The 23046-nt window shown below is 48.0% G+C and overlaps 12 protein-coding genes across 12 annotated transcripts; 5 read left to right on the forward strand and 7 right to left on the reverse strand.

Moving 5' to 3' along the window:
* Window positions 1-299: 299 nt before the first annotated feature.
* N7520_002994 (transcription factor domain-containing protein) lies at window positions 300-2841 on the forward strand (the record flags this gene model as incomplete). Its single annotated transcript, XM_057136929.1, has 2 exons — window positions 300-2140; window positions 2199-2841. The coding sequence occupies 2 exons, from the start codon at window positions 300-302 to the stop codon at window positions 2839-2841; spliced, it is 2484 nt and encodes an 827-aa protein (XP_056999615.1).
* Window positions 2842-2961: 120 nt separating this feature from the next.
* On the reverse strand, window positions 2962-3600 carry N7520_002995 (uncharacterized protein; the record flags this gene model as incomplete). The annotated part of the gene is made up of 1 exon (XM_057136930.1): window positions 2962-3600. The coding sequence occupies one exon, from the start codon at window positions 3598-3600 to the stop codon at window positions 2962-2964; it is 639 nt and encodes a 212-aa protein (XP_056999616.1).
* A 388-nt stretch (window positions 3601-3988) lies between these two features.
* Window positions 3989-5176, forward strand: N7520_002996 (uncharacterized protein; the record flags this gene model as incomplete). Its single annotated transcript, XM_057136931.1, has 5 exons — window positions 3989-4182; window positions 4244-4340; window positions 4401-4483; window positions 4531-4931; window positions 4980-5176. The coding sequence occupies 5 exons, from the start codon at window positions 3989-3991 to the stop codon at window positions 5174-5176; spliced, it is 972 nt and encodes a 323-aa protein (XP_056999617.1).
* Window positions 5177-5457: 281 nt separating this feature from the next.
* On the reverse strand, window positions 5458-6293 carry N7520_002997 (putative quinol monooxygenase; the record flags this gene model as incomplete). The annotated part of the gene is made up of 3 exons (XM_057136932.1): window positions 5458-5992; window positions 6057-6187; window positions 6240-6293. The coding sequence occupies 3 exons, from the start codon at window positions 6291-6293 to the stop codon at window positions 5458-5460; spliced, it is 720 nt and encodes a 239-aa protein (XP_056999618.1).
* Window positions 6294-6541: 248 nt separating this feature from the next.
* N7520_002998 (uncharacterized protein) lies at window positions 6542-7317 on the forward strand (the record flags this gene model as incomplete). The annotated part of the gene is made up of 2 exons (XM_057136933.1): window positions 6542-7001; window positions 7064-7317. The coding sequence occupies 2 exons, from the start codon at window positions 6542-6544 to the stop codon at window positions 7315-7317; spliced, it is 714 nt and encodes a 237-aa protein (XP_056999619.1).
* Window positions 7318-7442: 125 nt separating this feature from the next.
* N7520_002999 (MFS general substrate transporter) lies at window positions 7443-9178 on the reverse strand (the record flags this gene model as incomplete). Its single annotated transcript, XM_057136934.1, has 6 exons — window positions 7443-7976; window positions 8030-8361; window positions 8512-8765; window positions 8822-8913; window positions 8978-8994; window positions 9106-9178. 6 exons carry the CDS (start codon window positions 9176-9178, stop codon window positions 7443-7445), a joined length of 1302 nt encoding a protein of 433 aa, XP_056999620.1.
* A 559-nt stretch (window positions 9179-9737) lies between these two features.
* On the forward strand, window positions 9738-11426 carry N7520_003000 (chlorogenic acid esterase precursor; the record flags this gene model as incomplete). The annotated part of the gene is made up of 4 exons (XM_057136935.1): window positions 9738-10264; window positions 10318-10398; window positions 10446-10860; window positions 10914-11426. The coding sequence occupies 4 exons, from the start codon at window positions 9738-9740 to the stop codon at window positions 11424-11426; spliced, it is 1536 nt and encodes a 511-aa protein (XP_056999621.1).
* A 120-nt stretch (window positions 11427-11546) lies between these two features.
* Window positions 11547-12978, reverse strand: N7520_003001 (glycoside hydrolase family 39 protein; the record flags this gene model as incomplete). Its single annotated transcript, XM_057136936.1, has 2 exons — window positions 11547-12354; window positions 12416-12978. The coding sequence occupies 2 exons, from the start codon at window positions 12976-12978 to the stop codon at window positions 11547-11549; spliced, it is 1371 nt and encodes a 456-aa protein (XP_056999622.1).
* Window positions 12979-13415: 437 nt separating this feature from the next.
* On the reverse strand, window positions 13416-14795 carry N7520_003002 (uncharacterized protein; the record flags this gene model as incomplete). The annotated part of the gene is made up of 6 exons (XM_057136937.1): window positions 13416-13820; window positions 13877-13990; window positions 14037-14131; window positions 14186-14325; window positions 14377-14603; window positions 14658-14795. The coding sequence occupies 6 exons, from the start codon at window positions 14793-14795 to the stop codon at window positions 13416-13418; spliced, it is 1119 nt and encodes a 372-aa protein (XP_056999623.1).
* Window positions 14796-16090: 1295 nt separating this feature from the next.
* Window positions 16091-17917, forward strand: N7520_003003 (uncharacterized protein; the record flags this gene model as incomplete). The annotated part of the gene is made up of 2 exons (XM_057136938.1): window positions 16091-16130; window positions 16194-17917. The coding sequence occupies 2 exons, from the start codon at window positions 16091-16093 to the stop codon at window positions 17915-17917; spliced, it is 1764 nt and encodes a 587-aa protein (XP_056999624.1).
* A 320-nt stretch (window positions 17918-18237) lies between these two features.
* Window positions 18238-19662, reverse strand: N7520_003004 (uncharacterized protein; the record flags this gene model as incomplete). Its single annotated transcript, XM_057136939.1, has 3 exons — window positions 18238-18699; window positions 18803-18972; window positions 19038-19662. 3 exons carry the CDS (start codon window positions 19660-19662, stop codon window positions 18238-18240), a joined length of 1257 nt encoding a protein of 418 aa, XP_056999625.1.
* A 928-nt stretch (window positions 19663-20590) lies between these two features.
* Window positions 20591-21858, reverse strand: N7520_003005 (putative C2H2 finger domain protein; the record flags this gene model as incomplete). Its single annotated transcript, XM_057136940.1, has 2 exons — window positions 20591-20704; window positions 20755-21858. The coding sequence occupies 2 exons, from the start codon at window positions 21856-21858 to the stop codon at window positions 20591-20593; spliced, it is 1218 nt and encodes a 405-aa protein (XP_056999626.1).
* Between the last annotated feature and the right edge of the window lie 1188 nt (window positions 21859-23046).

Genomic DNA, 23046 nt, shown 5'->3' on the forward strand with positions numbered 1-23046 from the left:
GGGCTGAGCGCTACGGATATATAAGTGCCAAAAATTCCAACTGTGGTGCAATCATCCTGCAATACCCCAGATGGAGACTATGGAAACAGATGTCCGGTAGAATGTACGGCATTTGAAGTACCGAGTGTCAAATGCGGACGTTGATTGGCAGTCGTGGGTACCTCGTGACGAGATGACTTTGGGCCGGACATTGATGTCCGGCACGTGACCTCCACGCGCGGGGGCATGGAATTTGACCCACTTGCCCGAGTCGCAAGCTGCCTGCATTTTCCGACGCTGGATTAGAGGTTAAGGCCAATATGTCTTCGGGGGGGATTCGAAAGAATACACGAAACCCTGTCACAGGATCTACAGCGTCTCTGGGTGAGACATGCAAAACATGCACCCCATGTCGCCGGAAGAAGGTCAAATGTGACGGAACGCGACCACAGTGTCTCGAATGCACCACTAACGGCCGCAACTGCGTCTATCCTCGTGATGCAAGACGCGTACCCAGACCATCACAGACCCTGGTGCAGAGCCTGGAAGCCACAGTTGCAACGATGCGAGAGCATTTGAAAGCCTCAGGCATCTCCCCGGTCCATGTACAGCTTCAAGACTGCATACCACCTGTGCAGGGAAATGCAGGAACTGACGTCCGCAGAGTGATTGATCAAGATCAGGACTATGGTCATTCCTCTCAAAGTGAAAGTCTCAACTATCTTGCCTCGACTGCTGCTGTTGCCAGACCGCTACCAACCCCGCCCTCATCAATATCAATGAGACAGGACTTTCCCAGCGCCATAGACCATATTCCATATCAACCCAACAGAAATCAAATGATGGAAGGACGGACGGGTCTCGGAACTCCACATTTGCAGCGGCCTGTATCGACAAGTCATTCTGTGGATACTGGATATTCTAGAGTGGACTCGGCAATTGGCCCACGGCAGATGGAGCAGGAAGCAGAGGATACTGCGCAGGATTACACAGGCGTCGGAGGAACAACGGGTATGTCTCCATGCGAAGCCCGTGTTGCTGGGGCATTTCATGAGCATGGTTGTGTCTCGACGGTGCACGGATTGTCCAGCATAATGAACCCCACATCTAGGGCTCAGCATAAAGAGAATATCTCCAACATGGTAAGCAAGGGGGAAAGCGCTATCGCTGCCTCCAAAGCAAGACTGATTAGCAATGCTGCATTACAAAGACAGCGGGAAGCTCGCATATTCCGCCAGCCATCCAACACGATGGATCTTGATGGGTGCGAACCTGAGCTGGCGAAACATCTGCTGGATCTTCACTTCAATCGTCAGCACTACGCCTATCTTATTTCTTACCGTCCGGCCATCATGGGCAGCCTTGCCAACGGTGGGGGCCCCTGGGTCAACAAGCTGCTTCTAAACGCCATCTACTACTCAAGCACACTCTACAGTGACAGGCCGTACCTGCGTTCCAAACCAGATGATCTGAGCAGCGTCGGCGCTCAATTCTATACCCGGTTTAGACAGCTTTTGGGGGACGCCATCGACAAGCCCAGTATTCCTTCCGCTATGGCTTTGTTACTGACTAGCGCAACTTTGGTATCGCAGGGTCATTCGAGTGCGGGCTGGAATCTATCTGGTACTGCATATCGCATGATTATTGACATGGGATGTCACTTGATGCTTGGGCCCGATCATGAAAGTACGGCTACTTCCAGCGACCTCCTGACTCGAGATCTAGAACGGGAAATGCGGACACGACTGTACTGGGGCGCTTTTGCTACCGACGCCACACAATCTCTGTATCTCGGCCGCCCGTGCATGTTTGCCTCTACTGAGGCCAGAGTCCCGATGCGATTTCTAGACACATTTGAAGAACTTGAGGAATGGGAACCATATATTGATCCGGGATCTTTGGCCCCTCCTCCGCCAGCATACGCGTCACAGCCAGCTTATGCTGTCTCGACATTCACCTGTCTCGTTCGATTATTTCAAATATCAGCCAAAATTACTGACTTGTACGGGATTCAAACTATAAAGTGCAGCTCGGAAGATATAAGGAACAAGAAAGCTAGCATCATCAGAGAACTGGATAAGTGGTCGGATTCGCTACCAGATCACTTGAAGTTCGATCCAGATGGATCATTTATCCCGCCTCCGCACCATATAACCCCCCTGTAAGTTTTCTTCCTACTCAATGAATTAAAAGTGATGAAGACTGATGAAATGAGCCAGTACTACCTATCATGCCTTGACAATTCTTTTAAACCGCGCTTTCTTAGAAGAAGGCCATCTCCGCCGCCACAGGGCGGAAGGAGATCACAGAAAATGTGAAGAGGCGTGTATTAACAGCGCTCTTGCAATCCAAAAGTTTGTTCGTGCATATAGGAAGGCTTTCACACTTCGTCGAGCGCCCTTCCTTCTCTCATATGCCGTTTACTCTGCCGTAATTGTGATCATCCGCCAGGAGCGACACGATCGCGGACAGTTTATGGAGCCTATATCATTTTTCTGGACTTGTCTAAGCGAACTACAGCATGGATGCAACGTCGGCTTGAAAAAGCCTCTCAGTATTCTTAGAGACATGGTCCATGAATTTCGTGTCAGTGTCAAAGAAGGCGGGCTTATCATGGATGAGATGCCTCAGCTCACGAGCCTCGACGAGTCATTCTTCCAGCTCCCCATGAATCCGCCAAGCAACGAACCGTCTTTAGATACACCGGGGGACTTTGTCTCTGACTATCTTGGCATGGAAGCTGTCGATGTTGGCCTTGAAAATTTCTCACCAGATTTCTTGGACTCGATGAATGAGCTGCAGAAGGACGTAACTCATGATACATTATACGGGCTATTTGCACACCCAACCATGTTCCGGTGAGCATGTCCAAATTTTACAGCAGCCCATCTCGGCTACATCAGCTACACTGTATTGGCATAATGTCATGAGATTATGCATGAATTTATTCAAGTCAAATAAAACCAGATGCTGTGTATTACATCAAGCCATATTAACTCCCTCAAACTTCCAGACCCTCCGGATATTGGGTTTTGCCGCATTGCTCCTTACACGTAGCGTCCACTCAGTGACACCAGCCTTCCATTCAGGTCCCCCCAACCCATTCTCTTGATCATAAAAATTCAAACCATAATACTTTGCCGTCTCAGCCTCTCCATAAACCTTCACCAAGGAGTATCGTCTAGCTGCATTCCAGCCTGGCACTTGCATTAGCTTTTCCCCGTGCTCTTGGTCATACCAATCATGGTAGTCCTGCTCCTTGTCCACTCGAGGAGTAGACCCATTAGCCACCATAATGGAGCTTGTGACGGGTGTCTCCGGTAGGAGATGAGGCGTGGGTTCAGAAGAATCGGTCCCGTTGGTGCGGTCGCGCCCGTTGATGTAGGCACAGACCTTCCATGAGAGGGAGGTTGGTCCGGCACTGTTAGTGATGATGTCGGCGTCGTAGTGAGTGGAAGAAGATAATATTGGTCCGATATCGCTGAGGAAGTAGACGGTGTTGAATGAAGGTGTTTCGCCGTCATTTGCTTCCAGGATATATGTTCCCTCGATATTTGGGAAGGGCACCGCTGGTCTCTCTGGGGTCTCAGAGAGACGCATGACAATGCCTGGGTTGGCCATGGTTACTTGTCTGCCGTTGGGCGATTAATAGATAGGGCCAGTGTAAAAAAGCAATGGTTTTTTCCAAGGTCAAAACTCAGAGTCGTTATAGTGGCGCGGATAATCTACAATAATAATAGTTCTCCGAGATTAACAGCAGCTGCAATTGGGAAATTTATCACATTATCTTGAATCGTTGTGTTCAAAGACCCGGACATGGAATTCCGAGGAGAGATTCAATCCTGGTATTTCCCCACCGGAAATCAATCACCGATGCTTTCCATCGAATTCTAAAGCTCATCAGCAATGATCAAAAATTGACACTAGTATTCATTGTCATTATTCTCATATAAATTTGTGGTTTCAATAAAATTACTGGTCCTGGCTTTTTGATACGTGACGTATCATTATGGCACCTGCACCGAACCCTCTGCCTTCCTTCGATGAACTCCCCCTCCGAGAACGAGACCCACCAAACTCGGCATGGGGGCTTTGGGGCGATGGTCCAGATAGTGCACTGGGATCACTCAACTATCTCACCGATGATTTGGTGCTGAAAACAATCCAAGATGAAGTAAAAACGGGGGAGAGAGTTGGTCTCAAGTTTGTCTTCAAAGCCAATGCCCACGGTGAGTCAGATAAGGAGACTGACGTGCGTACACAGCCTTCCGCTGGATTTATTCAATCCACCTCTGTTAGGCCGGGCCGGCTTTGAACAAAAGGTCATTGATAAAAGTCCACTAATAGTGAATGACGACGTGGTGAGTATGAGTCCTTTTGAATTACAAGTAATGAAGAAGTAGCAAGCTGATTCGACCAAGATTAGTTTCAACACACAAGGAAGTTCCCAATGGGACAGTCTCCGTCATTTCGCCTACCAACAGGACGAGAAGTTCTATAACGGGTAAATCGGTTGCATCGCCACAACATCGAAAATACTGACCTAGCCAGAACTACACAGGCCGAGATTCATGCAAGCTCCCACACATCCGTTAACAGCCTCCAATCCTGGGCCCCGCGAGGTCTCGCCGGCCGTGGTGTCTTGATCGATTACTTTTCTTATGCCCAACGGGATGGCTTGCATGTGCAGCATTTTTCACCCCACGCAATATCACTAGAAAGCGTATTGAGAATTGCAAGGGAGGAAGGCATTGAGTTCCGTACAGGTGATGTACTCTTTTTGCGCACCGGATATGTTGCGGCATATAAAGAACTTGATCAAGCTGGACGTGAAAGAGTTGCTGATGTACGTGAGTGGTGTGGTCTGGGACAGTCGCGTGAAACGACAGAGTGGCTTTGGGAAAGGCAGTTTGCTGCTGTAGCGAGCGACTCGCCTGGATTTGAAGTTCGACGTGAGTTTCTGCAGTGAATAATTTTGCTTCTGCTAAGTTTGAGAATAGCGCCGACAGAGAAAGCATGGCATCTGCATCCCATTATGTTGGCTGGTTGGGGGACACCACTGGGAGAACTCTTTGATCTGGATGCTCTGGCCGAACTGTGTGCGAAGAATGGACGCTGGTCCTTCTTTTTTACTTCGGCTCCGTTGAATTACACTGGGGCAGTGGCATCTCCCCCGAATGCGAATGCTATTATGTAACAACTGAAGATGTTAGATCCAATGAAGATGGTCAAGGTGATTGAAGAAACAGTTAAGCACATTGATCACTTGCCTACGTACATGAAGGTTTCACCTCTCTTGAACAAACATCCACAGTACATCAATTCAGATAAAATTATCGATGAAGCTGTGCAAAGGGCGCCCGAATATATGAAGCAGGGGTGTGTAGGAGAGAAAGACTATTTGAGTGACAAAAATGGGAAAAGGAGAGGCCCATAGTGCAGTCAAAGGCACCCACAAACAAAATGATCAGATAATAATTATCTCTTCATCGGTTTATGAACATTGGCGTGCAACTCTTCTCTTCCCAGGAATCCAAGCCCCGACTCTATCCAAGTTGTTCTCCTCTGCTCTTTACTGGATTCATGTGCAGCCCTCCAAGCCTCATCCACTTCGGTCTGACCGTTAAATGTGACCCATGCCTCTTTATCAAGATAGCAGGAAAATACCAGGAATGCTGGATCTTTCTCATCGTCCCGCCGAAGTACCCAGAAACTCAAAATCTGCTCTAATTTTTCCGCCTCCAAGGCCATCCCGCGGAGATGCTCCATGATGAGCTCAAGTTTTCCCACTTCTGACATCAGCTCGTCTACTACAACATAGTGTCCTCCAGTTGTAGAATTGTCCATAAATTTCATTGACTGGTTGCGTGTTAGAAACCCGATATTGATAGGTCTCCAGAACCGAAGATCACTGGGTTGCTCTAGTAATTTATCCTCGCCGACAGCGACTCGGAATGCCTTATACTCGGCACTAGCCCGATGTGTTATGGTGTTGGCTTCAACATCGTTATAGCTGAGTATCCCACATTGTTATGTGAGCTGAGCTTTTAATAGGGGGGCGGGATTGTCAGACATACACTTCGAATCCCCTCAGCCAGTGATGTGGGACTGAATCGTTGTCTTCGGCGCTTTTGAACCAGGCGTATGCGTGGCAATTCGGCTCGTTATCGTTTGTCACGCTTGCAATCTTGGTGATATGATCCAAGAACTGTAGTGGTCTCAGAAGTCTTTTTCTCCAGTAAATGCGACATAATACTGACAATGTCACGCTTCGAGGGAGAGGCGCATCTAGATAGTGGGGAGATGATAAACATGACGACCGACTGGTGTAAAGATTATGATTTGGGTATCTATCGGCAATATTTGAAGGTGAAATCGAATCCATGGACTGGGATTCAACCCATCGGACATGTAAGTCCGGTCTACCCCGCCAGTCGGACTTGGAATGCCCCGCAACATCCAATTAGACGAAAATCACCCTTTCATGCTCGGAACTGTGAAATATTAAGGTAAAAGCATCCAGGAACATTGTCCCTGTCATCGCAACAACTCCATGCTCACAATGTCTGCCGAAACTCCAATTCTACCTTCCTCATTCCTCGATGCTTCCCTCTTCCTCCCCTCAACCGCAATTCGCCTCCGATGGTACATGTGCGTGATTGTCACGCTTTCCTCACTCAACTACCCCGATGTAATCCCTCAAGTCTACGCCCACCTTGACAGTAATGTGCTTGATTTAATGTCACACGATGACCGCTTCACCGCTGTTCGTCAAGTCCGCGAGGGGCTCATCAAATCAACCGGGATAGTCGGTGCTTGTAGAACGGGGAATGCAATGCGCACATTATCCCTCTGCATACCGGAAGATTTGCGAGAGAAGGAATCACCGAGATCAAAGGAGTCGGATGAGATGGCACGGAAAAGAGGAAAGGAATTCTGGAGCAATATTTATGCTAGAAACCCTGCATTTGACCCGGAGGCTTCAGTGCGGGCCAGTCCTGATTATGCATTTATTGTCCGAGGTGAGACGAGACTGTCATTTACTTTTGGCTGAGTGGGAAATAAGTGACTGACATCGTAATAGAGGTGCTTTATGCAAGGATCTTCTCGTTTGATGGTATACTTGATTCTTTGACAACGGGTTATGCTATTGTTTCCGGTTTGTATGGTATGGATTGCCAAAATCAGCTGCAGCATCATATGAAGGGGATGCTGTTTAATGGTGCAACAAGGAAAGATCTCGAGGATCTTCAGGAGCTATGTCTTGGATTGGCGAATATTCTCGGCGTCAAATTTAGATTCGGTCCTGCTCCGATACCTACGATTCCAGAGGAATAATTGATATACATTTAAATGCTTAGACGATGAGGATCTACTGTCAATTCAGTGTAGATAAAGCTGAACTAGAACTTTTGGTAATAAAATTAGGTTATGAAGGCAAAGAAGATTCTGTCCTATCACTTCTAGCCTTGCATCCTGTGAAACTCGTGATGACGCGAGATAATTTCCTCCACAACACTGACATTTACCGGTTTGCCCAATTTCTCCCTTACCCAAGCCCCTCTCCACATAAGCCACACAACAGGCGCAAAGGCTACCACGCTCCCCACGAGCGCAAACATGATGAAAGCAAATTGAAATCCGATAGCAGTGCACAGTTTAACACCATAAAAGGCGACCGTACAGCTAGTACTCTGACGACAAAAGTTAAAGAACTGGGATACCTCAGATCCCTCGACGCGATACGAGTCGATGCTGTATGTATAGCAGACGGTCGCCACAACCTGAACTCCAAAGATGCCTATAAACATACCGGCTAGTGGGCCAGACCAATGAGAGTTATATTGAATGGTGAATCCAAATATCAAAAGCCCTGCCGGGATCAGAGCTGCCCCTGTCCAGATACCCTTGAAGCGAACTTCGGGTGGAGGCGAGTCTACGCCCAAGCGGATAGACTCTCGGTGAACGATATCGTCGATAATCATTCCTGCGGCAAACTAGTATTCGTCAGTTCGTGTCAAGTGCTCAATTACGAGGCCATGGTACTCACCTCACCGATAATAGCGCCGATTGTCATGGTCCCGCCATAAGCCAAGCCACACTGCAAAGCACTCCAGCCGAATCTCGCTTTGAAAATAATGGCATATGTAACAGCTGGAAAGATAGCAGTGAAGCAATATTGCGAGGCATAATAAAGACTCGGAAAAAGGACCGACGGGTACAACGCCATGCGAAAAGGAGGTATGATAAAGTGCTTAGCCTTGAGCTTAACGCCAGGGAAGCTTGTCCATGGCCGGAGAAGCTCCCGGTATTTCGCCATGGATAGTTTCGGGAATTGGGCATTTGAGTCGGAGTAGGTCCTTGGCTTGTAGTACATGGTCTCTGGTAAACAAAAAACCAAAATGACAAGAGTAACGAAGTTCATGGCTCCTGTGATCTAGAATATCCACCTCCAGCCTAAAAACTTCGCGACTGGTCCGCCGAAAAGGCCCGAAAAATGAGATCCAGATGACAGCATGACCGTAAACAGACCCAGAGCGCGCCCACGCTGGTGATAGAAAAATAGGTCTGTCACTGTGGCTGGGCCGAGGGCCATAGAAACGGGGAATATGCCATTGATGGCACGCAGTCCAACTAAAGCACCAAAGCTGTGGGTGAAGCCACAGCCTAGAGCAGTGGCAAACCCGATGAATGTGGTAAGAAGATAAACGAAGCGACGGCCGTAAACATTTGCCAAAGGGATCCACACAAAGGGACCGACGCCGTTGAGGGCAATGACAATTGTACTATGAATAATGTTAGAATAACCATATAGTCTTGTTCAATGAAAGGGCTGACTGACGTCTGATAAGAGGCTTGTACTTCTGAAATTCCCAGGTCCTCCGCTAAGAAAGAATATGCAGAGTTGATGGCGGCTGTATTCCAGGTTCCCAGCTAATGCAACGGTGAGTCTATGGCGAAGATTCAAATACGTAAAGAGAAACAGCATAGCACTCACACATGCGAGCCAGCAGACTTGTGACAGAATTAGAATTTTTAGTCCCATAGGCCAATTAAGTGGATCACCCTCATCCTCAGACGGCCTAGGCACAAGATGAGCTCTAGGGCTATCGGCCACCGACTTACGCTCAATATCATCGACACTTTCGATGCATTCTTCATTATTCTGTTGAATCTTTTCCTCGGCAAAGGTTACCATGATTAATATAAACTTCAAATCCGGGAGACAGTTGAAAAATGCACTAAATTTTGTTGTGGTGTTGCAAGGATTAAGTATGTCGGTAGATCTCAATAGTCTGAATGCCAAGGAAATGCTAATTGTAAAAGGGGTACTCGCCCCGTAAAAGGGGTCCGAACGTCCGGACATCTACTTCCTCTTGCCTTCTCCGCATTCTTTCATCAAGCTGACTGGGGTCTTGCATCAAGTTGATTGGTTACTGGAGCGCATGGACTCATTCATACCCTTTACCCCGCGGTTTCAGACCTTTTCCCCGGAGATTATGAATCGGCGGCAGATTGCTTTCCCCATGTTTCCCCCGCATTTTACACAGGGTCTTCACTGAAGATCTCTAGTTAATGACATGATTACTCTGGCTGGGAGGGGTTTCGCGAAAGCACTTTGCCGCCATTCATCTTGGGCCTCGGGATAGAATGCCACGAAGTCTCTTCAAAATAAGTATAAAAACAACCATGTCAGCCCATCCATCTATAGAGAATCTTTAAGTATTATCAGTAACCTCAGAGCTTCATCCACCACAATGCCATCTCCGAAATTGTTCCTCGTGACAATTCTTTCCGCCTTGAAAGTCTTTGGTGCCCCAACTTCAAGCTCAAACACAGGGCTCCTGGTTCAAACAACCAGCGGATCAATTGAAGGCTTCTTCAACGCCTCTACCCCTGATGTCCGACAATTTCTCGGCGTTCCTTTTGCAGAACCTCCTGTTGGAGATCTCCGCTTCGCCCGTCCACAGGCATTCAAGTCCAAGAGAACTTTGAAAGCACACAAACTTCCAAACTCTTGCATGCAGCAGTTCAGCTTAAATAGCTCGACGATTTATACCACCTACGAGACCGAGTTCCTGGTAAATGGAGGGAACTCGGAGGATTGTCTTTATCTCTCTATTTGGGCACCTCGCGTCGAGAATATTCAATCCCAGCAACGTCCGTTGCCGGTTCTTCTTTACATTCCTGGTGGTGGGTTCACCAGCGGAGGTGAGAATTCTCTATATAAGATTCCGGATCAATGGGTCCAGCGGACACAGTCACACATTGTTATTGTCATGAAGTGGGTTATTCTAAGCTCAATCGTTTTCCTCTTTTATCTAACCCATCTACCAGCTACCGTGTCAATATCTTCGGCTTCCCCAATGCCAAAGGACTGGAAGATCAAAATCTTGGATTCCTGGACCAAAGACTTGCGTATGTCACATCCACTCTACTCTACAATTAGCCACTGACCAATCCAGCGTTGAATGGGTCCACGCCAACGTGGGAAACTTCGGTGGTGATCCCGAAAGAATCACCCTTTGGGGCCAGTCAGCCGGTGCAGCTAGCGTCAGCGTCTACCCCTACGGATACCCCGAGAATCCCCTTGTAGCGGGACTCATTGCTGACTCGGGCGGCCCGAGCATCATCACCAACACAGATACAGCGCATACCAATTTCACCTTCATCGCTGGACTGGTAGGCTGCGATAACCTCAGTTCTGACAAGGAGCTTAGCTGTGTGCGAAAGGTACCCGCACAGACTCTGGAAAATGCCTTATCATACTACAGTGGCAATGGAACTAAGCCTTCAGTTTCTTTTACGCCGGTCGTGGATAATAAGACCTCTTTTGCGAATTTCACACAACGGGTCTTGGATGGGAAGATTTCGAAGACGGTTCGTGGAATTACCTCTTGCATTGATTGTTATACTAACTTATCGCTCTCCAGCCTATGATTATTGGTAGTAATGCAAATGAAGGAGCGGGTTTCGTCTCATTCACGCCTAATGGACCTGGAGCCAGCGCTCTCGCGTCCGCAACGAAGATAATCTCATGTCCCGTTGCCGAAGAAGTTAGGAATCGGAACCTGGGAGATTTACCAACATATCGTTACCAGTATGCTGGGAACTTCTCGAATATCTCTCCCTTGACTTGGTTCGGTGCGTACCACAGCTCAGAGCTACCGCTGATTTTTGGGACACATGACGAATACCGCGCTCGTTCCACTGAATTTGAGTGGGAGGTTAGCTATGCGATGGAGGCACTGTGGCTTTCTTTCGCTGAGGATCCTGTTCGAGGGCCTGCTCGTGTTGCGATTGGGGACGCGCTGGATAATCCTAATCAGCAGAGTTACTTTTCCTGGCCGAAATTTCGGCAGGGTGGGGAAGATATGCTACTTCTTGCTCAGGACGAGAAGTTGATGCAGCTTGTTTCTTCGGATAGCATTGATGATTCTTGTTAATTGGATAATCGGAATACATCTAATTATCGATGTATATCAGAGTATAACTTGACTAGAAAGCCACAATCTCACTCATGGGTGCATTCATTCCTCAATTTCAAGAACCCTAGGCTAGACTAACTAAACAGCAAACTCAAAAGCCCAAGCTGTACTAGTATCAGTCTGATAAATCGGGAAAGTCAACGAGTTTCCCGAATAGGTATGCGATACAATCCCCCGATCACTAGGTGCATCCACCTCCTCCCAAACAGAAGTCCCGGGAAATCCCCAAGTCTGAATTTCAACCGTCCCCTTCGTAGGAAGACCTACAGCACTCATGTTATCCACCGTAATTTGCCACGTCCCCTCCGTAATCCGTACACCACAGAGAATGCGCACTTTCTTTGAATCAACAGTCGCGTATACGTCCATCAACCGATCCCCAGTGCCAGTGGTATTCTTTCTTTCGCCTGTCATATTCAGGTTGTAGTACTTGTAGACCTGGTATTCCGGAGAAGAAACATAAGCCGTGTTGTTGCAGGTAAGTGGATCGGATGTTTTGGTTAAGAGGTTTGCCATTAGATCGTGGAGACTGCAGGTGCTTTGCCAATTTCCGCGTAGTCCGTAGGTATTGTATCGCTCCAGTCTAGAGATCCACCAGGCTGCGCCGGCGGGGATTTGTTCTGCAAAGTTGGCGTATTCGTTGATGTTGACTTGGCGAGAGGGGAGGTTATATGTTTTCAACATTGCTGATAAGCTGATATTTGTGTTCTGGAGATCATCGTATGTATCTGTCGATGAGCCTTCGAGGTGATAGGCGTATTGATCGGGAATAGTCTTGTTTCCAGAGACCTGTGCCAGCCAATTTGTCCACCAAGTATTATCAGTCTGAGGCGAACCAGCAAGTGTTGGACCCGAGATAAGGACATTCTTGAAATCCGCATCCTCCCTATACAAGCATTAATCGAGCTCAAGCACATACAGCACCAAATCAGGAGACAGAGACATACCTTAGCAACTTATGAGTCCGAATATACAAATCGAGCCATTGCTGCTGGTCCCGATCCCAAAAGACGGTCAAATCAGGCTCATTCCAAATATCCCACACCAACCCTTCGAGAGCATTGTTTGCCTTGAGATCGGCCATCAAAGTTCGCACGAACAAATCATAATCTGTCCAATCCCCATTATCACCCGGCCAGACAGTCGACGTGTTAGAATGATCAGTTCCCCAGATATCATGCGGCAGGATAATAAAATCCGCCCCATACTTGCGACAAGTATCGTAGTTGGAAAGAGTCGACTCAAGTCGTCCTTTATACTCGTCTAATCCCCAGATCCAGCCTCGATTCGGCGCGTCGAGCTGTGCGCCTCCGGCTCGGCCGTATCGAAATCCGATATCCTTGTACCAGTGGTCAGGGATGAAGTTGGGTGTATCTGGAATTCCATAGATGAATCCTGAGGCCAGGTGGGCCGGTGAACCTCGGGAGACGGCGAGGTTCACTGTTGCTGTGATGTTGTCTGCTGTTGCCAGCGTGGTGAGGAGGGCTGTTAGGATCATGGAGCGAAACATGGTGTATTTGCGTGATAAGAATTGGTGTTCATGCGTTGATTATTTGGAATGCGATTCTTTCGCCCTTTTATTGTTCGACCGGAGCCCCGTTTTCTTGACGTTCGGGGTGCATTGTCACGTATTATGTGTGGAGTTCCGTGATCGGTCGTAAATTGTTTGTTTATTCTGACGAAATCCGGCACAGGGGTATTCTGCAGCCCCGCATTGAGGAGAAGTTTCCCCGGATTTGATCGGGAGGACCTCGGGATTTTGATTTTGGTTGTGTTTTCCCGGTGGGGAGGAGATGCATATATCTAAGCTCCTTGTAGCATTATTCCGGTGGATATGCATTCAGTAGTACAAAAACCGACAAGAACGCAAATTTATTTGCCGAGTAAGATAAAACAATTCATTAGGTATATTCCATTCCATCATTAGCGTAATTTCTATGTTTCACTTTATTTTTCCGCACTGTGTACAATCGTCTCGTGGACAACTTTGATCCCACCACCATGACTCCCATGGCTAATCGTATCCCAGTCCCCTTCCCTGGCGGTGCAAGTCGCTGGTTGTTGTCGCGCTATGGGTAAGATCATCTGTTCGTCACTGACTGTGTTCCACAGCGTTGTATCAACTGGGAGCGAGAGGGGGTGTCGGAACTTCTTTCGCTTCACATAGCCGGCGGAGTCTGCTGAGAGTTCATAGCTCTGCGATCCTCCGGATTTCGTTGTAAGGTATAAGCCTGCGCGGCGGGCGAGGCGACGGACGAGTGGGTAGATCATTGGCACATTGCCGATTACGACAGCGACGAAGGTTTCGCGACAGGCCCAGCTACCGGCTTGTTCGGCTCCGTTGGCACCGGCCTAAAGGAAGAGAGCTGTTAGAATATGGGACGGGTGAGAAGTTGGGTGTTCTTTACTGTTAAAATTAGGACACAGCGGAGGATGCCACACATCATCACGAATAGACCCCCACTGAAAAGGACGAGGAGCTCGAGCTTTTCACGCCAGCGTAGTCGAGCTTTAAATAGCATCTAATTATGTCAGAAATGACCAATTTGTTTCCGTCGCATGGCTTACCGGGGCGGGAATGCTGATGAGATAGATATCTGTCGCGACATTGAGTACAACAGTCACATAGATATCAATTTTGGATACCGCAGGCTGGCAGTGATCTGGAAATTGACAGATTAGAATTTGTAGCGATTAAAAGAAAGAAGAATTCATACTGCCAGGATCAGGGTTGATCTGCCAATTTTTGTGCATGGGATGACACCCAAATAGAATCGAAGAAACCGTGATGATATACGTGGCTGCAATCAAGAAGTAGGCGACGTGGATTCGTATACGCATATTGACTAGTCCCGCTCTGGTCAAGTCAGTATAAAAGGCCACTTGAAGAGCCTGTCGGTCTACTCACGTCAATCGGGCGTAAAAAATAGCCATACATGTTTTAAGAAGCCATAACAGCAAAGTATATAGAGACCAACCAGCGACCTGGACCTTGGACCCTCCAACACGCAAGTGATATTCATGCGAGGTGGGAGATAAAGTGGTACGTTCTTCATCTGTCATTGAATTATTTGCGAGGCCGTCAAACCACGCACCAACCATATATGCTGCACCAGTTTCCAGGCCGTACACGACCTAATTTCCAAAATTTAGCAAAATCCCCAGTGTACATGAAATATATGGACTCACACAAGCCAGCAACATGATATAATCATCCGCCTGAAAGTTCTTAGGCCCAACCATAATCCATCGTGCCGTGGTTCTAAGACCGATGATCACAATAGCGACGGCCAGCAAAGTGAATGCCTCTGTGACGAACTCACTCATGATGAAAGGCAGAGATTCGATTTTGTTTGTTTAAAGCAAAAACACCTTTCTTTGGGGGGTTACACCCAGATAAAGAACCAAGTCGATCCCTGCCTGGGGGGGCAGTGTTCAAAGCGGCTGTATGTACAGCTGGGTTATTTCCCTCGGCGCTGTTCTTGTCAATAGAACCAGCCCAGACAAAGAAACAAGTCCGCAATCCTGGTCAGATTGAAAATGGGCAAAAAGATCGGATCGTTAAACATGAACCTTGAAAGACGCCATGATTCTTTCAATTTCGTTCTCCAAATGGGGAACGACGGATTCTGACAGGCGGGTAGGGTAGGGAGCTAACGGCGTCAGCTTACCGTTACCGTGAACTAATAATATCCAGAGTACCCCGATTACTGGAAGTGATTTAATCCACGATTCTTAAGGTAGATTGATCGGCATGGAAGCGAAAAGCTCTGACACCCTCTCACCCTGAAGATAGCTCTTCGATTTTCGGATCTTGTCCATGCACGATTCGTTACACCGAAAAGCAATATCTTAGTTGTGAGCTAATGAATTTTATTTGTAGTCACAGGACACAAATACAGGCCTGCGATTAGCCGGTCCAGTCATATTCAAAGTCCATTAGCCCGGCCATTACCCTATACAGGTCCATGCATGTTGATCTGCGTGATTGGGCGAAATGGGGTCTGATCGACCAAAGTAAATATCAAATATATGAATCGATTGCTTTTTCTTTTTCTTCGTTTGTCCCTTGGTGATGTATCGATTATGACGATCAAGCATATGTCATATTCTGATGATCATGTCCTTGGATTAAAGATATTTGAGTTAGGGAATTTGACTGTTTCACGTTTCAAGTTGTAAGTGGGTCTCGGGATGGTAGTTTGGTCAGGGGGTTGGAGGTTGGAAGGTGGAAAGTTAGATGAATTGAGTATTTCTTAGTAGTTTGGAAAGCTGCAGTACAAACAAACAAAATTCGTTTCCAAGTGGATCATACCACGTTATCAACGTTACGCTTTGACAAACGGTTTGAACCTTCAACATTTTGTGGATCTCAGTGGATCTCGGGAAACGGAATTCCCCTTATGGAGTTTAGTTCGAACTATCCCTTGGACGGGAAATGATCAGTTACATGTTGCACCAATCCGATTTTAATTTTTTCCCCCCTTTACAGAAATTCATTTCCCCGGTAATTGCCATTTTGACCATCGGACATCCCCACTCTGGTTTAATTCTCCTCATATCTCTCCTTGTGTACGCTTTCTGGCTCTTGCATGACCTCTGTCAACGCCATTCATTCAGAAATGGAAATGGAGAGTGTGGACTTGGTAGTCGTGGGCGCAGGTAAATCTTTCATGCGCGTCAGACGCATCCCAATTCCTTTTGGTGAACTAACATCTTAACTAGGCTGGAACGGCCTGGCGGCGATCAAGACATATCGCGAGGTTAATCCCGACAGCAATGTTTTGTTGTTGGAGGCCGCCAGCTCGGTCGGTGGAGTGTGGGCTTCGCATCGACTGTACAGTGGCCTAAAGTCTAATAACATGCTTGGCACGTATGAGTTCAGCGACTTCCCTATGGACGAAGCTACTTTTGGCGTGAAGCCCGGTCAACATATTCCGGGTGAGGTGGTGCAGCGGTATCTCGTCGCATATGCTGAGCACTTCAAGTTCCTGGATCTTATTCGGTTAAATCACGCTGTTGAAAGTGCTGAGCGGAATCTTGATGGATCCTGGAAACTGAACGTGTCGCATGAGGGAAAATCTCTGACTGTCAAAACGAAGAAATTGATCGTCGCGACTGGAATTACGTCGCAGGCGTATCTGCCTACTTTCAAGGGCCAGGATGATTTTGCTGCGCCATTATTCCACTGTCGGGATATGTTACAATATGAGAGGGAGATCTTCAAATCAGAAAAACAAGTGACGGTCTTCGGTGGCACCAAATCTGCCTGGGATGCGGTCTATGCGTGTGCCACAGCTGGCATGAAAGTAGACTGGATCATTCGAGAGTCCGGCCACGGTCCATGCTGGATGGCCCCTCCATATGTGACCCCGTTGAAGAAGTGGTTAGAGAAGCTAGTGACAACCCGGTTCTTGACCTGGTTCAGTCCCTGCATCTGGGGTGAAGCCGATGGATACTCAGGCGTGCGGAACTTCCTCCACGGCACTTGGCTAGGACGCAAGATTGTTGATGCCTTCTGGGCTGTGCTAGCAGATGATGTCGTACAGCTCAACGGCTATGACAAGCACCCGGAGACGAAAAAGCTCAAGCCCTGGGTGAGCCCGTTCTGGATTGCTTCATCACTAAGTATCCTAAACTACCCAACCGACTTCTTCGATCTAGTCAAGAACGGCTCTGTCAAAATCCACATTGCCGATCTGGACCATCTCTCCGACCACACAGTCCATCTGTCAACAGGGGAAAATCTCGCTACCACAGCTCTGATCTGCTCAACGGGCTGGCGCGGTACCCCGAATTTGAAATTCCTACCCGAGGGAATCGACCGCGAGCTAGGCTTCCCCTGGAGCAAAGACCCAATAGACAGGAAAATGCTCGAAGCCGCCGATGCAGAAATCCTCCGCCGCTTCCCTCGCCTCAGCGAGCCACCAACACCCAATCCCAAGTTCCATCCACTAAACGACACCTCCGAGGCTGCAGCCCCGCATCCATTCCGCCTGGCGCGGTTTATGATCCCCCTTTCAGCAATCAAAGATCGATCGTTAGCATTCATGGGTATTCCCATGACAATCAACACGACCATGCTCGCCCAAACACAGGCACTTTGGATCTCAGCATATTTCAACAATCAATTCACCCCTACCTCCACAGAGCGTTGCCCCCCAGATATCCGAGCATCTTTGGACGTTAAGTCCGAAGATGACTCTGAGCTCGACCTAGCTTGGGAGACTGCTCTGCATACCGAGTTCGGCAAGTACAGATACCCCGGTGGTTTCGGGCACCGGAACCCTGATTTTGTTTTCGATGCTGTGTCGTACCTGGATTGGATGCTGAAGGATCTGGGCTTGTCTACTGAGCGGAAGAAGGGTATGCTGGCACGATGGTTCCAGCCGCACGGGATGGAGGATTATGTCGGTTTAGTCGAGGAGTGGAAGGCTAAAGCATCTTGAAATGATTTTGTAACTCAGATGATCTTTCGTCTATTTTCTTCGCACCTCCCGCGAGATACCCCTTTTTTATGAATCTCTACTTCACATCCTACGATTCTTATTTAGGGTGGATCAGCCGACGAAAAATTTCCAAGGTTTTCATTGAGAAATGCACTTGCTAAAAAGCCAGCCCTACATTCTCAACTCTAGTCGATATGTAACTCTAGTTATATCCAAGTCCCGTTCTCCATCTTCATGTTCATCCTTTACCTCAAGCCTATACAGTTAACCAATCCATCTTCATATCACACATACAATAACATTCAAGTCGAACCTTGGAATCACTCCTCCAGCGCAAATTGCTCAAAAACAGCAACCCCCTTCCCCGCATCCACAACCCTCCCCTCAGAATCAACCAAACTCCCAACCAACCCACCCGACCACCTCATATAATACTCCCAGTCCCCCGTAACAAGCACAACAATGGAAACACTAACCTTCAACCAAACCCCCTCCCCCAAATAAGCCTGAACCGTAAACCCATCTGGAATATCCCCCGCCCGAGGCGGATACCGAGCCGCGGTCGAGTTCGAGTTCGACACACCGTGACCCGCCGGACGAACGGTGAGGAACATATCCTCACACGAGGACACGAGGACCTGGTCGTTCTGTGCGACGTAGCTGCTTGTATAATTTTGATTATTTGCAATCGCGCTGAACCAGACGATTGAGTAATTTCCTACACGGCCGTGGCCCCAGTACCAGCTTGAGATACTTTCTGTGAAGGGGAGGTTGGACCAGTTCTGTATGCACTGTTAGTAGCGTCTGGTGTGATCAGAGGGGGTATTAATTAAGATAATGTGGGTCTATCTTCAATATATAAGAGTGGGTTTGATTATAACGGACCTTATCATGGTATCCTCTTCCTTGAAACCTCAATCTTGATCCCTGGATACTCATATCCACATTGGCACCCGCATCAGGAATAAGACTCGTCCAGCCTACGTTCGGGACGATTTCTAACGTAGATATCTCATCTTGGATTCCGCACGGTAAATGTGGTGATTGTTCCTTAACTCAGTAAGTACTGATCGTTCCAATTCCGAATCCAATTAAAACATTTGTAAATTGAAAAACTTACGGATTCCATTACGAAAGATCTCTAAAACTCCCATCTCCTCGGACTCAACAGTAACTCTGTACGGAGAAAGTTCTTCCCCCGCAACCCACGTAAACCCCGTGTCACTCCATAGTCCTGAGCTGGAAGAATTAGATGTTTCAGAAAGTGTAGCGATTGTCGCTGGTAAATACTCTTCGAATACAGAGCCGTTCGGAAAGGCCGCCCAAAGGTAAGAGATTAGAACGGATGATTCGCTAGAGTCGAGCCAGGGAAATGCGCTTGATGAGGACGTGAAGAGGGTTATTGTCAGTGATTCAGCAGGGGTCGTTGTTGAGACGGCGTCGAAATACCACCAGTCGAAGGAGGTGGTGGTGACTTTTGAGATTCGTGGAGTATCGAGGATGAGGCGGGAGGTAGTGTTTAGGGTTTTGTTTGGGGTTGGGATTGTGAAGCGAGCGTTTGCTGTGCCATTTTGAATTCCTCTGGGTATTTTGTAGGTATAGCCTGTTTGGGTTTGGGGGAGGGAGTTGGGGGAGGGGAATGGGAATGGGATGAGTGGGGTTGGGTTCGGGTTGGGGGATGCGGATGTTGGTATGATTATTAGGGAAAGTAGTCCTTTGAGAACGTAGAGGAATTGTTTATACATATGGGATGAAATCAACATGAAGAATGGATATGAAAAAGAAAGAGGGGATATATAGATCCCAGTACTCGGGTTATAGACTGGGTTATAACGGATGGCAGGGAATCAGAGCCTGAACTGGACTATCGGTAGGCACAAAAGCACTGTTTAAATACCCATGGAATGGATACTGTGAGCCATGGCTTATAGAATTCCTTTTCCATGAAGCCTGATCTTGGCTGAAGCTAACCATCAAAGAATGGTGTAGGTTTCGGACCGGAACTCACGATGGCGTTTGCGATGACTTTTAGCGGCGTTCTGGATTGGGATTAGCATATACGAAGTAGTCAATTAGAGAGCTTCATTTGACTCAAATTCAGCTAGAATCAGCCATTCGGGTGAGGCGCCAATTTAAAGGTTCAGTAGGGAACCTTGGCAGCAAGAACAAAGAAATCCGCACCTGGGAATTTGGAACGGTCTTGATAATGTTGCCGTTGTCTTATTAATACAGCCGTTTTCAAATCTCATCAGAAAAATTGAAGGCCTTGGGAATACGAGATCAATCGAGGCAATTAAAGTAGATGCTTTCCATTATGGGAACATTCATGCACAGGTTGTTATATACCGAACACCGAGTCCAACTCCCGGCAAAAATCAATCCGGACTCGCTTGTCAAATCAGAAATAAGATCAATACACACGTGACACGTCAGGCTCAGAAACAATAATCAAACAGATAATAAAAGCAGACCGTCCCAATATGCCCATGTCAACACACCCTTCGCCAGCGCGAAAATAAACAGCACAAGAACAAGAAAAATTGGGTCAAAAAACCTCACTGACTCCCAAGCCGCTGTTGCATGTTTCATGTCACTGCCCCGGAAATAGATACACAAGATGGGGTGGACGAGGGAAACAGATGCCACAGGGATGCAGAAATATAGTGGTACGCATTAAGCTCGTCCGTTGAGTGTGGGACTGCCGTCCTCACTTCGTTCGCCCTTGATGTCGGTTTGATTGGTTTCGGAGTCACCATCCTTACCGCAACCCTTGACCAGAATATGCCGCTGAGAGGGATTAGTGGAGGCGCTAGATGAGATAGGGTTGTTAAACATACCTTGAGCGCATCTTTGCGCGAAAAGCTCTTGTCACAGTGGGAGCAAGGGAACGGCTTCACGGCCAGGTGAATTCGCTTGTGCCGTTTAAGATCGTGGTTGCGATTGAAGCTCTGAGGGCATTGATCACACTTGAATGGACGATCCGGGGCTGGCGCAGGAAGACCGTGGGGTGGTGGGTGACCTCCATAAAGATGCTGGTTGTTTGCCACATGTCCGCTGTTGAAACCGGATAGGAAGCCTGGCTGCATGCCTCCCATCATAGCCATGGGGCTATTCGGGCTGTGGACGTTTGTCATCACGGGTCCGTTCATCGCGGGGAGTGAGTACGAGGGCCAGGGCGGACGACTGTATCCCAGGTGTGGTTGGCCTGTCGGGCTTTGGGCAGACATGCGTGCGGAGTGGTTCATTCCAACTCCGGCAGCTCCCATGGAAGGAGCGCCATAGATAGGAGAATATCCACCTTGGTGGGGACTCAGATGCGGTGGGGCGCCATATAGAGAAGGATGTTTGGGCGCATAAGGGTCATTTGAGGGCAATGGTGCGGGAGATGTAGCGTGTCCCGGTGGATATAAGGCCATGGTAGCTGGGTGTGCGTGGGAAAGACTAGAAGGCGGTGCGGGCAAGCCTTGTTGGAAAGAGGCTAATGATGGCGCCTCAAATGGCTGAGGTAGCCCGTCCGTGGTAGGAGGAGATGTCACGCTAGAACGGCTTAGACCCCCAGGCGAAAATGCCGGACGGCCCTGATAGGCTGCGTGTACCCCAGAAGCCCAGGTCTGGTTATTTGATCCCGGTCCTCCGTACGGGCTGTTCCCTGACCAATATGTCGGAGGCAGCTCGGAAGCTCCCGCGGATGCCAAATGATGTGCGGGGTGGATAGTCTCTCCAGACTGATTTGTCGCCGGTGGGGTTAGCAGATTGCCCACGCTTACATTGGCGGGTGGATGCGACACAGGAGGATGATTTTGGTGGGTCGAATATTTTTGCGCGACACCTCCGGGCAATCCAAACTGAGGCGGCGGGAGTTCGAAACTCGGTAAGGTCGGGGCTGCAGGCCGGCGATTCACCAATGGCTGAGTGGTCAGCGCATCCAACGCCGTGCCCATAGGAGCCGGGACCGCGAGAGTCGCCAGGTTGACGGTAGGATGTTGTGAGCCGTAGAGATCCGAATCGGGTATGTTTGAATGGAGATGAATCGGGAGATTGGTAAAAGAATTTTCAGGGTTCAAAGTCCAGTCTCGACCGCCAGGAAGGGCCCCCGAAGGGCTCGAAGGATCCAGGAGGGGCGGATGTCGATCGCTGGGTGTTGCGATCGGAGAGTGGAGCAACAGTCGAAGACTCGAGTCGATCTTTGCTGTTGAAGTTTTGCGATGATATTGGTTTGGGTTATTGGCTTTTTGCTTAGAGACAGAACCCCGGTTGATGGTGGTTCTCAAGTGTTTCCCCGTAAACTACAAGATTAGAGTTGGAGTCGACGTGGAGGTACCCGCACGACACGGTGGGAAAGATGTCACGGTCGACGTAAGCGCGGGAATGGCATGGTATCGAGGATAGCACGATGCAAACACGTGTAACGAAGAACCAAAGCTTCGGTGGGGGGGAAGGAGGCGAAAGGAGTTGACAAAGAAAACAGCCGTGGCGTTGGGGGAGGCGTAAAGGCAAGCGCGGGGAGGGGGAAAGTCAGGTAATTATAGTATAAAAAAGGTCGGACCAAATGATAAATAACCAAATAAGAAAGGTCGGTCGACTTGGGTCTGGGCCAAAGCGTGGGGAAGAACGATGCGAAGACTCCAGAAGATGAACCAAAGAATCAAAATCGCGGTCAATAATAGCGAAATGTGCCAAAAGTGGATTTTAATCAAACTGATTTTTTTCTTAATTAGAAAAAAAGGGAAAAGAAAAAAAAAAAGAGAACAACGTGGTTGACAGGCCCTAAATCAAGTTCCTTTTAGTCCCAGTCCCCGGTTGGCCGTTCCGAGCTTTTTAAAGAATCGAGATCGACTGTATCACTCGATCGGATCGCCACTTGAAAGAGACATGAAGTTGTTGTTTATGATATGAAGAGATATAAATTTTTGTTTGGTTTTGATTTTTTTTTTTTTCCTTTTTAATTTTAAAGTACTTTTGAAATCCCTACGATTATTATAAAAACATCCTACATAACCAGTTAAAAAGATGGGAAAAATATAAGTAAAATAGTGGGGGACATAAAGTAGACGTTCCCCTTGCGTCCTTCATCGCGTGAAAAGGAAAGAAAAAAAAAAGAGCAAAAAATTCAATCAATCCAAACAAAA

This window comes from Penicillium odoratum (genome assembly GCF_028828045.1).
Source record: "Penicillium odoratum strain IBT 22623 chromosome Unknown utg000002l_segment0_segment0, whole genome shotgun sequence".
Lineage (NCBI taxonomy): Eukaryota > Fungi > Ascomycota > Eurotiomycetes > Eurotiales > Aspergillaceae > Penicillium > Penicillium odoratum.